The sequence below is a fragment of the Hibiscus syriacus genome, unplaced genomic scaffold, assembly GCF_006381635.1.
Source record: "Hibiscus syriacus cultivar Baekdansim isolate YM2019G1 unplaced genomic scaffold, ASM638163v2 tig00111582_pilon, whole genome shotgun sequence".
Taxonomy (NCBI): domain Eukaryota; kingdom Viridiplantae; phylum Streptophyta; class Magnoliopsida; order Malvales; family Malvaceae; genus Hibiscus; species Hibiscus syriacus.
Window position 1 is genome coordinate 11,075,521 of NW_024063126.1, and position 15,894 is coordinate 11,091,414.

The following is a 15,894-nucleotide window of genomic DNA, read 5'->3' on the forward strand; positions in this document are numbered from 1 at the left end:
ATAAAAAGCCTAACATTAGTTATTTTCATCCTTTTTTATGTAAATGTTTTGTTTTAAACAACGGTAAAGAAAATCTTGGCAAATTTGATGCTAAAAGTGATGAAGGAATTTTTCTGGGTTATTCCTTAAATTCTAAAGCTTATCGGGTATTTAATAAAAGAACTTTAGTTGTAGAAGAGTCTATACATTTTGTTTTCGATGATAATCCCCTTCCGATGAAGGATTCTTGTGTGAATGATGATGTAGGTATTGTAAACCCAAATGATGTTAGACATGACGTTGGAGAACCATCATCAAAGGAATAAATGAAAGATGAAGAAACTCATGATGTTCTTGAAAATCCAACCATTGAAGTAAGGGAAGTCTCTTACCCAAGAGAATACAACTATGTCAAGGATTGTGAGATAATAGGTGATCCATCTAAAGGGGTAACAACTCGATCTTCTCTTAGAAATATATATAATTATGTTGCATTTATCTCATGCATAGAGCCTAATAATATTAAAGAAGCATTAAATTATTAATATTAGATTATGGCTATGCAGGAAGAGTTAAATCAATTTGAGAGAAATAAAGTATGGACATTAGTTGAAAGGCCTAGTAATAAATATACTGTAGGTACTAGATGGGTATTTAGGAATAAGCTTGATGAAAGTGGTAATATGGTGAGAAACAAGGCTAGACTTGTTGCTCAAGGTTATACTCAAGAAGAGGGCATAAACTATGATGAAACATACGCTCTCGTAGCTAGGATGGAAGCAATTAGAATGTTATTAGCATTTACATGTTTCAATGAATTTAAATTATATCAAATGGATGTTAAAAGTACATTTTTAAATGGTTTTATAAAAGAATAAGTGTATGTGGAACAACCTCATGGTTTTGAAGATTCAAAATTTTCAGATCATGTTTTTAAATTGACAAAAGCACTTTATGGTTTAAAACAAGCTCCTAGAGCTTGGTATGAAATATTGTCAAACTTTTTAATTGAAAAAGGTTTTTCAAAAGGGAAGGTTGACACTATATTGTTTTTAAAGCATAAAGGTAAAGATTTATTAGTAGTTCAAATTTCTGTTGATGATATAATATTTGGTTCTAGTAATGATGTTCTTTGCCAAAAATTTTCTAAGCTAATGCAGATTGAATTCGAGATGAGCATGATGGGGGAGCTCTCATATTTCTTGGGACTCCAAATCAAGCAAACAAAAGATGACATCTTCATCAATCAAGCTAAGTACGTCAATGATATGCTTAAGAAGTTTGGATTGGAAAATGGGAAACCTCATGCCACTCCAATGAGTTCTTCTACAAAGCTTGACAAAGATGAAGGAGGTAAATGTGTGGATGTTAAATTGTATAGGTCAATGATTGGCTCTTTGCTTTATCTAACCACAAGTAGACCAGACATTATGTTTAGTGTTTGCTTATATGCTAGATTTCAATCGTGCCCTAAGGAATCTCATTTACTAGCTGTTAAGAGAATCTTTAGATTCCTTAAGGACACTCCTAGTTTATAACTTTTGTATCCTAGAGACTCTAGCTTTAGCTTGCATGACTTCTCTGATGCGGGTTATGGAGGATGCAAAATAGATAGGAAAAACACCTCCGGTACTTGTCCATTCCTAGGAAATATGTTGATTTCATGGTTTTCAAAGAAACAAAATTGTGTTGCATTATCTATCACTGAAGCGTAATACATTTCAGCGGGTAGTTATTGTGCACAAGTTTTATGGATGAAACAACAACTTTTAGATTTTGGAATTGAAGTTAGTACCATACCTATCAAGTGTGACAATACTAGTGCTATTTGTCTCACTAAAAATCCCATCCAATACTCTAGAACTAAGCACATTGAAATTAGACATCATTTCATTAGAGATCATGTCACTAAAGAAGATATAGTTCTAGAATTTGTTGATACTTTGCACCAATTAGCGAATATTTTTACAAAGACTTCAGATAAAGAAAAATTTTGGACACTTAGGAGAGAATTAGGTTTAACTAACCTATCTTCACTTAGTGTTTAAAATAATTTTAGCACTTTTAATTAGTTTTTTAAAAATGCTTATAAAAATAATACTTTTGATTGCATTCTTTGCTAATAGTTAGGGGGAGTTTATGATTTTTAGTGAAAATTAATTATATGTTCAAATAATGTTTAAGGATATATTTGATTGATTGAACATTGTTAATTTTTTATATATGAGTTGCCAATACCACTAGAGATGATTAATTTAGCATTTTGAATATTTAAAATGGATTTTTGATATTTTTGTGCATAATGCATCGATACACTAGAGAATGTACTGATGCATCCCTTGAATGTGCATCGATACACCATGAAGGTGCACCGATGCATTCCTTGAATGTGCATCGATGCACTCTGCTGTGCATTTATACACCCATCGGGTTTTAGGCTTAAATCCCTAAAACTTCTTCATTTTCTCATAACTCTTAAAACCAAACACTCACGTCGTCGCCCCTTCTCTCACCCTTCTCTCTAAAATAGTTCCAAACCAACAAAATCAAGTTAAAATCCACTCGTTTTTCAACTCCTAAACCTGCCACATTCATTAAATCCGTGCAAACAACATCACATTCTCATAAAATCTGAACTTTCAAGGTAATATTTCAAAAACCTCTGTTTTATTGATTTTTGATCTTAAGACTAGTTTTGATTAGTTCTAGATATCGGGCATTGATTGTAAAATGTTTAGAAACTAGTTTTTACAATCAATTTAATCAAAAACACACAATTTTTCAAAAAAAAATGAAATTTCGAAATTAAAAAAAATGATTTTCGAATATTATTGTTTTAATTGATGTTTTTGATTCAATTATGTTATAAAAACTATATGCATTATGATTTTCTAACATTGTTTTCCAAATAGTTTTTCAAAACTTTTCCCATTAGGATTCGGTTTAGAGAACTTTGAAATATTAAGGACTCATTTGAGTTTTGGAATTGATTGAATTGCATACAATTGTTTCAAATTTGCAGGTGACCTTAACCATTCTGATTTTTTAAACCATGTCTAATCCTAAACGCCCTAGGACTTCATCGAGTCGTTCAACCCAAAACTGACCTCCTATTCCTCCACCTAATCTAAATCCAAACCCGAATAACCCAAATATGACTATTCTAAACTCTTGTTTCATGTGCTTGGTCGTAGACAAGATCTCTACCATAGGTACCATACTTGTTTTGAGTCATACAAAATCCGTGAAGAGCGTATCCCTTTGATACAAGCTATGGAAGATATGAATTTTCAATATCTTCTAACTCTTAAACCCTGGAAGTTTGATAAACTTTGTAAACTCAAACCTATTGTTTATCATCAATTAGTCTGCATGTTCTATTACAATGCGGTATGTGTCCAAAACGAGAATCGATCCAAAACCATAGGAATTCGATCCTATCTTTTAGGTCAATTCATTTTTATTGACTCTGACATAATCGCTACCCAGTTTAGACTAGATAACTTAGGTTTATATAATAAAAATGAGGTTGTGGCAACACCCTATGAATATAAGGATAGTGTTAGTACCTTAAGAACTCATCACGAATGATTCCTTCATTTGATGATTTCTTAGTGGTTTAGATCATCCGGAGGTAGGTACTCCTCATTTAGAGTTATAGATTTATGGTGGATACATTGTATCCAACATAACAAGAAAATAAATCTGCCACAGATCATTTTTAGTGAGTTAGTAGATACCATAAACATTGTCCCATCTAAGAATGTAGAAACCTTGATTTACAGTTATCTCCTTTTTAATTTGTTTATTAAACTTGGTCTTAGGGTCACTCTTGATATTCTCATCCCTCTTCAAAACCCTATTAATCTCACATCTTTAAAGAGATCGGGATGGATAAAGAAAGGTGATCAATGGGTTCGATCCACTGAGCAAACACCGGGAGCTAGTTCTTCACGAGCTCCACCTCCACCGGCACCAGCAGCGGACGATGATCCAGAACTTCAAGAGCTATTTCAAGAAATCGACGATCACATTCCCGATGATGAGTTGGAACAGCAAGAGGATCAAGTGCCTCCATACTTTTGATCATTTTTGGAGTCATTTGATCTAAGGTTTGCATTCATTGAGTCCCATTTAACTTCTTTAGGGGCTCAACAACGGGAGATGCACGAACGTTTAGATGCGCTCAAACTTGAGATACGAGCACATTATCCTCCTACTTCCGATCCTCCTATGGATTAGACCTTGCCTTGATCTGCTCTGTTTTGCTTGGATTGAACTTAGGATTTATGTTTTGGATTGTTAAAACACTTTGATGTTGTTGGATTGTTAAAACACTTTGATGTTGTTGGATTGACATGTTTTTGGATTGTTTGAATTTGATGATTTGGATGTTTGAATTGGATGTTTTGAACTTAAATGCTTATATATATTTGGTTTGTTTGAAATTTTTTAATTTTACATCATTTAGACACATATGACCAATTATCATTACACATTATTTATGAATATTGATTTATGAAACTAATGGCTAACCTTTCTCTTGATTGTGATCTTAGCAGCTTAAGCTATATTTATTTAAAATCAATTGGCTAAATTTCAAAAGTCTTATTTTGAACAAATATTTTATAGAGTCTTTTTGATTTAACAAAAAGGGGGAGAAGAAATGTTATAGTAAGGGGGAGTAATTTTACAAAATTGATTTCAAAATATTTTCTACAAAAAAAATCTTAAAATTACTCAAATGTTTTGTTATATCTAAAAGGGGGAGATTGTTGAAAACATTTTGATGTTTCAATATAACAAATTAAGTGTTATTGAATTTTATGATTTTATAAACATTTTTCAAAGTATATTCGATTTAATTATTCGAATATCACAAATATTACTCGTAGGATTTCAAAGGTCAATCTCAATCCTTACTAAAGTGTAAAATTGTGTTTTAAACTTAAAATATTTTTGAACCAATTTTTACAAAGTATTTCGAACCAAAATCGAGCCAAAAATAAAATTTACAAAGTGATGTACCGATGCACTACATTGATGCATCGATGCACACCCATTTCGAATGCATTTTGTGTACCGATGCACAAGCCATGCATCGATGCACTCTTGAATATTTTTGAAACATCGAATGCATTTTTTGTATCGATGCACAGACCATGCATCGATGCACTCCTGGCTCTTTGAAACATCGAATGTAATTAGTGTACTGATGCACCCCTAGTGTACGGATGCACTAAGTCTTGTAACGGTCGAAATATTTGAATTTTACACATAGTGTACCAATGCACAAACCATGCATCGATGCACTCCTGGCTCTTTGAAACATCAAATGTAATTAGTGTACCGATGCACCCCTAGTATACCGATGCAGTAATTCTTATAAAGCGTGGGGAAGGATTAGCACCCCCACAGCACCCTAAATCGGTACCTAGTTAATTAATTAGTTCTCTTTGAAATAAAACTTATGAATTCGAATGTAATTTAATTTAATTTTTAATCTGGTGAAAACATTTTGATGTTTCGATATAACAAATTAAGTGTTATTGAATTTTAAGATTTTATAAACATTTTTTAAAGTATATTCGATTTAATTATTCGAATATCACAACTATTACTCCAAGGATTTCAAAGGTCAATCTCAATCCTTACTAAAGTGTAAAATGGTGTTTTAAACTTAAAATATTTTTGAAACAATTTTCACAAAGTATTTCAAACCAAAATCGAGCCAAAAATCAAATTTACAAAGTGATGTACCGATGCACTACATTGATGCATCGATGCACACCCATTTCGAATACATTTTGTGTACTGATGCACAAGCCATGCATTGATGCACTCTTGAATATTTTGAAACATCGAATGCATTTTGTGTACCGATACACCCCTAGTGTACCGATGCACTAAGTCTTATAACGGTCGAAATATTTGAATTTTACACATAGTGTATCGATGTACCTTGGCTATGCATCGATGCACCCCACGCTCCCACCAGATTTTTAAATAATAATTACACAATAACGGCTTTATTGACTTCACCAATGATCCCTAACGTTTATAAGTGATCTAAGGTGTATTTAAACAAGCTTAGGAGCCATTGATCAACAACAATTAAGAAGAGAAGCTAGAGAATCAAAGAGAAAGCAACAAACCTCAAGTTTGAGCATTTCAAGCCAAATTTTCATTCAATATTCATTTTGCTTTCAAGAACACTTATTGTGCTCAATTGTATTCATTTTTTAGTGTTCTTTATTTGTTCTAGAATTGTGCAAACATCTTACCTTGTGAGGTTTTTCTGTAAGTTTGCAAATTTATGTATTTCTCTTTGGGAGAGAGTGTTCTCAAGAATTTGGGGTATAATTCTTGAGGGAGTTGTAAGGTTACTCTTTGTCCTCAAAATAAAGAACAAATTAGTGAATTTGTTAGAAAATCCTTAGTGTGGATAGCTAAGGTAGTGGACGTGGACTTTGGTTGAGAAAGTCGAACTACTCTAAATCAATGTGCAAATATTTTCAATTTTCTGCAAAAGCTTCCACCAAAATTTTTATTACCAATTCACCCCCTCTTGGCTATTTCGTCGATCGATTAACTCAACATAATCCCTTTAAATAATATTCCTGAATTTTAGGATGGAAAACGATAATATTATTTCATATTAGAATAAAAAAACATCTAACATTAATATTAGTATAATAGTAAAACATGATAATATATTAATAGATGATTTTATCATATTTGAAGCACAACATATCGAAAATTACTACAAATACTTTTAAGATGAAATAATAATTTAAAAATTTAAGCTACAAATAGATTAACTTTAACAATTTAACTAAAGAGATAATCATAAATTTAACATAATTATTTTTATTATAAAAATATGAAAGAAATTAGGAGTGTAAAATAAATTTTTAAAAATAAGAAACAAATCGACGTCTAATCTTCAAGTTGTCATTGTTGATATTCAATTAAATTTGCTAATTTTAAGTAATACACTTGAGGATGTTTCTATGCACCAGTGGATGGTGATGTGATATCGGGGATGGTGCATGGTTCATGGACTGCTTTGTGTCGGGAGTATCATGAGTGGGTCGTGTTGTGGGAGGATCGACATCGGCGCCTTCCCCGTAGAGAGCCCATTTTTACTGACCTCTTGATGGTTCCTGAAGGTTATTATGAGTGGTTCAACAGTAACAAGAAACCGTTTCTACTTTCCGAGGATGCACGAGGGAGGACCTTTCAGCAACGTCGATAGAGACGTTCACCGACACAACACCATCGTCCCCCGACTCGTGGACGGAGAGTAGGTGCTTCCGGTTCATCTTCAGCTGCACCAGCAGGACCTTCACATCAGCCACTGTCTACAACGACTTACATACCTCAACCATATATGATGTCGCCACCACCATTCCCTTACCTGATGCCATCGCCGCCACCGTCACCTGGTTTTATGACCCCGTCGCTACCATCGTCACAGAGTTTTATGACCCCTCTTGGAGGATATTATGGGTCTATGTTTGCAGATCCGACTTGGGGTTTATATGACCACATTTTGGCGGGTTCAACCTCATCACCCATGGTCGCAGTACAAACACCTCCTGTACAGTTTTCACACTCACCGATGTCTAGGTTTTATGAGTTTCCCAATTTTTGCAGGCTGGTGGTATAGTCAGTCATACACCTCCAGGGTCCTTATTCTATGGAGGTGCTTCATCATCATCAGCTCTTCATCAACCTAATGTAACTGCTCACGACGACGATGACGACGACGATGACGACGACGATGATGATAGTGATGATAATGACAGCGAGGAGTCCCAACCAGTGATACGAAGAAATCCTCCTCGAGATCGACAGCCACCGCCCTGTGGAACACATTCGCTTCGCAGGCATCGATAAATTTTATTTTTTTATTATATTTGTATTTAGTTGTTTATTGAACTTTTTTATTGTATAAGTTAATGGCAACAATGATGTTGCAAATACGTACTGCAACGACGACATTCTTCTACTACTTCTAACATGAACCTTCCTCGAAATCTTCGTTATCAGCTCCTCAAGAGTTATGTTTCTCTTGAATGATATTTTAAAATGCTCATTCGATACGAAAACAACATCGGTTTCATCTTCTCGACTTTCTCCATCATAATAAACAATAACTGAAAGTCACGCCATTCTTAGAGTTTAAAAGTGCGACAATATTATATCTGCAAAAAAACAACTGAAACAAACCTGCTTAAATAAATAATATATGAACAAAAATATAACACAATACAATTTTTACACATAAACATAAATAATTTAAATAATATAATTTTATATTATTACCTGTACCGCAAAAATATTTCAACGTATATTGCCGCTTTCCCCTTGAACTGGCACAAAAATTAATTGAAAACAATTAGTATAATATTTTTTCAAATAATCATAATAAACAATAAGTATAATAAAAAATATTATAACAAAATTACCTTATAACGAAAGATTGAACGAACTTCTGAATCAAATATAAGAGGATTGTCGGGTGTTATTTACTGGTTGAAAGGATTGTTGTATTAATTTCTCGGTTGAAAGGGAATTGTGAAAGAGTTTACGGGGAGAAGGCTATTTATAGCCGAGAGAGGATGCTTTAAAGCCGAGAAGTTGGGGTAAATTATACAAGGCGCGGTCCCTGCACCGCGCCTTGCATTATGCATGTCTGATAATTGAGCATGTGATAATTGAAAAGCACGACCCCTGCCCTGCGCTATAGCCCCACGTGGCGTAAGGCGCGCCCCAGGGGCCACGCTTTAGACATGTGTGTCCATGTCAGCATAAGGCGCGCTGCAGGGAACGCGCCTTACCCCAAGTGGCGCCAGATCACCGTAAAGCGCACTGCAGGGGGTCGTGCCTTACTGCAAAGGGTGTTAGATTGGGAAAAATAGTCTGAATGGTTCCTGACAGGGAAATATATAGGGTATAGGTGATATATTAGGAAAAAAACCGTATTTGAGTGACCATCTTCCATTATTATTATTTTTTATTAATATGGACCGACCTGCGTCGCACACTTAATTTTGGTGAGTGAATCTCTCGACAAAAATTTTATGCACACATAAAAATTCAAACTCAAGACTAGGGGTGTAAATGAGCCGATTCAAGCTTGAGTATTATCGAGCTCGACTCAAACTCGAAAACTTTAAATGTAAGCTCGACTCGACTCGAAAACTCGCAAGCCTAAAATTTTCAAGCTCAACTCGAACTCGAAAAGACTCGAACTCAAAAATAATTCGAGAGCTCAACTGAAGCTCGAGATTCGAGCTCGATTAAAACTCGATTTTGAGCTTGATTCAAGCTCGAATTAAACTCGATTCAAGCTCGAATTAAACTCGATTCAAGCTCGAATCAAGCTCAAATGCTCACCGCGCGGCTCTGTAAATTAAACCAATGCGTTTTGGATTTAATTTATAGGATCACTTATGGAGCACTTGCTTCTATCTTAAAGATGTGAGATATCAAGACTTCCCTTCAAATTACTATCGCTTTCTTGTAATCCAAACGCCACTTTTCTCTCATCAAATTATCATACCGATGGCTCGTACCAAGCAAACTGCCAGGAAATCAACCGGCGGCAAAGGTCCATGCAAGCAGCTAGCCAAGAAGGCCGCTAGGAAGTCGGTCGACCAGGACGGAGGACAACAGCTGAGCCTGCTAGAAAGGGCCTTACTTGCAATGCTTTGTTTGGTCTTGGGTTGCCATAACTTGTCGTTATTGCTGGAGTGGCTGCTCTTGTGTTTGGACCTAAAAAGTTGCCTGAAGTTGGCAAGACTATTGGGAAAACTGTTAAGACTTTTCAGCAGGTTTGTCGATTTCCTCACCTGGGTTTTTGCTCAATATGTAAAATGAACAAGAATTTGAATCCTTTTCTTCCTCTGTTCAAAAATGGTTCCATTGTTATTGGGTTGTTCTAAAAATGGAAGCTTTGGTGTTTTCACTGAGGAACCTTTAGGGGGAAATGAAAAGTGAGGAAATTCTTTATTGTTGTTTAACTAGGTGAGCAATTAGAACATTCAGATGGCTTTTTATGGTGTATTGATTGAGATTCAAATTTGAGAGATGATTGAGCTAGGAAATGATAAATTTAATTTGATTGTTTCTTAAACGTCCCATGTTCTGCATTTGAGTGATATTTGACATTTCTTTGAATCATAACTGAAGGTAGCTCTACAAGCTTGGTTTCCTTCGAATCATTACTGAAATTTCATCTGTAGATCAATAATAATGATTATTGAGTTTTAGTAACTTCAGTATTATACATTTTTTACTACCATTCATGGTACACTCATTGTCTTTGTGGAACTTTATCTGAATAAGTAAGGTTGCTAGTTCTACCAGAAGTGTTCAAGTTGCTAGCAGAAGTTTGTAGCACTGTCGGATGGCTTGTTGTTGGTGAAGTCTTTATTTCAAACACAGATTAATCACATAGCGAGAATGAAATAAATAATAACACTAAAATACATTTGTTCTACTAAAGCAATGTATAATACTAATGGAACTAAAATAGAAAAATTATGTACCTTCTTTCTTGTGTCCTGTAAAAAAAGATAGTAGGAAATCCAAGTGTAAGACAACTCTGTTTTCTTAGGAGTTTCGTGTTTAAGGTAAAATCACTACGTTATTTCAAACTGACATCATGTAGTTTTCTAGGGACGAGTTATTACTTGATGGTTCCTGTTAGTGAAATTCCTATTCTTATAATGAACTATGTTCTTTTGGAATCCCTTAAGATTTTATTTCTTTTGAAACTATTTTGCAGTCTGGAAAGAACAGAGCAATCCGTGGAGAATTCCACAGCCGTTAGTGAAGAGAAGAAACCAGATCTTGAGGTCTCTAGCTCAAAGGAGAACGTATGAGTTCGCGAAACCATTATTTAGTCGATAATTTTTCTGAACTCGTTTCTCTGTTGTACCGATGAACATTGAACAAATAATTTTGAATGTATATTGGTTATGTTAGTGATTGTTTAATTAAACAGTTAGACAATCTTTCAATACACTTGTTTCCGGTAATATTTTGACTGTTGAGTTGCTCATATAATTACAGGAATACAGGAAAAGGGGGATTTGATTCACAATTTACATGAAAAAAAGAGAGGAAAACGTTGTTATGAACTTCATATGTTTTCCTTTTGTACATATTTCATAAGGAAATAAACACAAACACGTCAGACTGTACATGAAAATATGTTTTTCTTCTTCCTTTTTCAGGTTATGCCTCAGAAAAAAAAATCAAGGATCAATCTTCTTTGTTGCTAAATGAACAAAGAACAAAAAAAATTTATGGATCCAAGCTTCTTCTTTAGATAGCCTCAAGTTAAAAGAGTTTGATCTTTTTCTTCATGAGTTCATATCATCATGTTGGTGAGTCAGTGCTTGAAAGAAATGACGGTGTCGATAGTCATCATTAATATATGATAAAAATCATGTCTTAATCAACAAGTTGTGTATATTTATTTTTGCATGTTGATATGTTTATGTATAAGTATATGAATGATATATTTATGACTCACATAACATCATTTTGCATAATTTGTATGTTACCCTCATGTGCATAACTTAACCCCTATCACATAATCGGATTAAGATTTTAGGGTTTAGAGTTTAGTATTTAGGGTTTAGGGTTTAAGGCTCATTACAAATACATTAATTAATCGAATTGGTACCGATTTATGAGATAAGTACAATATAATATTTTGACATTAAATGCTCAAACCTTTGATATTTATGATATTTGAATCCGAAACCTCAAAATAATACAACAATTTAAATAATTAGTTATTAAAAATATTATCATTAGGAATATATTTTTAATAAGGGTTTTGTTAAATTGTTTTTTTTAATTTTAATAATCTTTTTTCTATAATTGATATGTCTTGTTTTACTTTATATGATACATGTTAGTAGTAGGGACTAGTGATGATCATTTTCTCTCAAATATGATTTGATGCCATTAATTTTGTTAATTAAGATATTAATGTAAGTCTAAATGAGTTTTTTCTTTCTTAATTCTTTATAAAATCGGTTACACTCTATTTTGATTTATTTTTTTAAATTATTAATATTTAAATTGAATCATATTTTTATTTTATTATATTTTTAAAATTTTATAGAATTTTTAATATATTTTGAAAATTTTATATAATTTTAATATATTTTTAAAATTTTATAATTATCAATAACGTATTTTTAATTTATTTTTAATAATGTAATTTTAAAAAATCTAAAATTATAATATAATATTTTTTTCGAGGTGTTCACGAGCTTTTCGAGTCGAATATCGAGTAGCTCATTTCGGCTCGTTAAGAACTCGAGTCGAGCTCGAGCTCGAGTCCATTCGATCTGAGTATTTATCGAGCCTTGATCGAGTCGATCTCGAGTAGCTCGCGATCTGTCTCGACTCATTTACAGCCCTACTCAAGACCTTACTTAAACGATATTACGTTTCATTATTTACTTTCGCTTTCATTAAAAAAAATATTCAAAACATAAGAAGAAACCAATATATTATGTTGGATGGTGTAAATTAATTAATTTTATATAATTGCTGACGAGGACCTTTGTCTTTATAACATAACATTGTTTACACTTAACACCAACAACTATAAATAAATATAAAATTAATTCTCAGCTGCACATGCAAGCAAATGAAAGTTCTTAGAAATGATGATAGTTTAAAATATTGGTAAGAGTAAATTATCAAAATAGTCACTTATGTTTTATAGCTACTCATTTTTTGTCATCAAAATTTAAAGAAGAAACATTTTCGTGATTTACATTATTATTTCATAATGTTTTAGCCACTAAATTGTTAAATGTCATTAGCTTGATAACATGATACGTTAATAAATATGAATTAATTTTTTAAAAATTAATTTGACCTTTAAACTTTAGAATATCAAAGTCTCCTATCCACCGTCCGTTACTCACATTTTGAACACTAAGCTAACGCGCTCAACGCTATACAATAATAACTCTACTATATTACATTCATGTAAAAACATAACCATACCAACAAGTATAGCTTGAGAATCAATATCATCAACATAACACAAGTCAATAGACACATGTAAGCATCAAGATGAGGTTCGATGTCACATAGCCTCAAAAGCATACATTCCTCTAGCCTACTATAACATCATGTACTTTGGATGAGACCCATATCACTCATGCATAAGGAACATATATCCAATGACCCCACAAATATCAAATACCTTGGGTAAGGTCTAGGTTCATTCTCTCGGATGAAGTCTAGGTCACACAACATTAGAACATCCGAAAGAAAGAAAAGAAATGAGAGAAATGAAGTCTAAATTTACAGTGCATCAACAAGACATCTGAAAGGCCAAAGTTATCAATCATAGTTAAAATATAAGATTTGACGATCATATTTATTTAGCGTACAGTGCATCGACAAGACATCTGAAAGGCCAAAGTTATCAATCATAGTTAAAATATAAGATTTGACGATCATATTTATTTAGCGTACTGACATACGAGTAGCCATAATAACCATATGATTGACACCATTAGCTAATGTAACTATATATACATATCAGCCACGACTGAAGGAAGGGACTTTCTCATTATATCCTTCATAGAGATCTTATTTTATCCTTGTGCATTTATCTGTTTCATAGAAAAACATTGACTAATGATTGTTATCTCATCGATTGTGATTCTCCATTTAAATCAGAAGGGACAAACCACTAATAACCGAAGTGGTAAAGTTATTCTATCAACAAGACCGAATACATGAGATTTTTAAAATTAAAAAAAAACACTAATTTTAATCTATTCTTCGATTCAAAATGGAGAATTATAGAATATATGAAATAATGAACCTTTTGTAGCATCAAGGTTCAATGAATAAAAAAATTGAACAGTTGCAGCACTTCAAAAACGTGATTAAAATATGTTTTGAGATCTCAAGCATCAGCAACTTCCTGGAATTATCAAAAGGAAACAGTAATAATAGTTTAATACCAAAGTTTCAATGTATATAATAATCAAACCCCAAATAGGAGGAACTCAACCAATTCAGCTCCTTTGTAGCAACAAAGCTTGATTTCGATATCTCCAAGAACACACACAAATATGTACTGTGAGAGTGGTTCAGAATTTGATCTCAGCCTCTTGGAAACTATTCGTCAGTATCTTCTGGAAGATGATTTCGATACGTTTCCAAGTCCAGCACCGTTTGTTGAAAATGTAGCGGAAAATGATGCGATTAATGTTGATCAATGGATAAGCTTTGATCAGTTGTTTGAAGCGGCGGAGGACACGGTTGCTGTTAATAACGTTTCGTTTTCCAGTTCCGAAGTGACTTCTGAGGTATTGGAGACTACTCCGACTGCGAGTGTGTCTGAATCTCACGCGCCGCCGAAGAAGGTACATTATAAGGGAGTTAGGAGAAGGCCGTGGGGGACGTATGCGGCGGAGATAAGGGATCCGAAGCGAAACGGTGCGAGGATCTGGCTTGGTACTTACGAGACTCCCGAGGATGCTGCTCTGGCTTATGACACTGCGGCTTTTAAAATGCGAGGTGCGAAAGCGAAGCTGAACTTTCCACACCTCATCGGCTCCGATCGGGTGGAGCCGGTCAGAGTAACCAATAACAAGAGAAGATCTCTGGAGCCGTCATCCTCTTATTCATCAGCTCAGTTGCCGTCATCTCCGTCGTCCACAGTGACGTCGGATGACAGAACTCCAAAGTCGAAACGGAGGAGGAATGAGATTAATTGTTCGATTAAAGCTGAGTTTGAACCAGACATGTATCAGTTGATGAAGCCAACTGGATTTTGATAAATTGCTATCTGCTAATAATTGAATTGTACATATTTTATTAATCATTCCTGTTTTAAATAGAAATGTTATTTGTTTTATCTGCTAACATTCCCCTGCTTACAGCTTATATTCCCATGGTTGTACTTGACTGACCATCTTCCATTATTTACTTTCACCTTGACATTGGAAGATATTCAAAACTTCAGTAAAAAAACAATATATTATATTGGATGATGTTAATTAATTATATATAATTGCTGACAAGGACCTTTGTCTTTATAACATAACATTAGTAAGTACACTTAACACCAACAACTATAAATAAATATAAAACTAATTCTTAGCACATGCAAGCAAATGAAAGTTCTTAGAAATGACGATAATATGACAGGTTAGTAAAATGTGTTAACTTTTTAATTAAATTCTTAAACGTTAGATAAAATATTAATTTAACCTTTAAATTTTATAATATCAAATTGTCCTTTAAATTTTAGATAAAATATCAATTTGAACTATGAATATGATCAAAGTCTCCTATCATTATATGTTGCTCACATTTTGAACACTAAACCTACGCATTCAGTGCTATACAATAATAACTCTACTATACTACATGTATGTCAAAACATAAGTATGTCAACAAGTATAGTTTGAGAATCAGTATCATCAACGTAACACAAGTCAATACACACATGTAAACATCAAGATGAGTTCGAAGTCACATAGCCTCAGAAGTATACATTCCTCTAGCCTACAATAACATCATATAGTTTGAATATCCAGGTCACTTAAGCATCAGGAACATACATCCAATGGCCCCACAAATGTCTAAGTACCTTGAGTGAGGTCTAGGGTAACCATAACATTAAGAACGTACACATGGTTAGCCTATTGTGCGTGAATATCTCGGATGAAGTCTAGGTCACACAACATTAAAACATGCAACCAACTAGCTTATTTTATATGCCACGACATAACTCTTAAGAAATGTGGATAAGCACCATATAAGATATATAATCATTGTACACAAATAATTTGAATGTCCTTGTTACTTTCTTGACCAACAAACAAAGACATAAATTTTATAAAA

General features: G+C 33.5%; 1 protein-coding gene and 1 pseudogene across 1 annotated transcript; both read left to right on the top strand.

Moving 5' to 3' along the window:
• The first annotated feature begins 7,375 nt into the window (after positions 1 to 7,375).
• On the top strand, positions 7,376 to 10,964 carry LOC120165447 (annotated as a pseudogene).
• A 3,095-nt stretch (positions 10,965 to 14,059) lies between these two features.
• On the top strand, positions 14,060 to 14,832 carry LOC120165150 (ethylene-responsive transcription factor 13-like). Its single transcript, XM_039174732.1, has one exon. The coding sequence runs from the start codon at positions 14,115 to 14,117 to the stop codon at positions 14,820 to 14,822; it is 708 nt and encodes a 235-aa protein (XP_039030663.1). The 5' UTR covers positions 14,060 to 14,114; the 3' UTR covers positions 14,823 to 14,832.
• Positions 14,833 to 15,894: the final 1,062 nt, after the last annotated feature.

Coding starts and splice junctions, on each gene's coding strand:
- LOC120165150 (XM_039174732.1), top strand. CDS start 14,115: ATGTACTGTGAGAGTGGTTCAGAATTTGATCTCAGCCTCTTGGAAACT.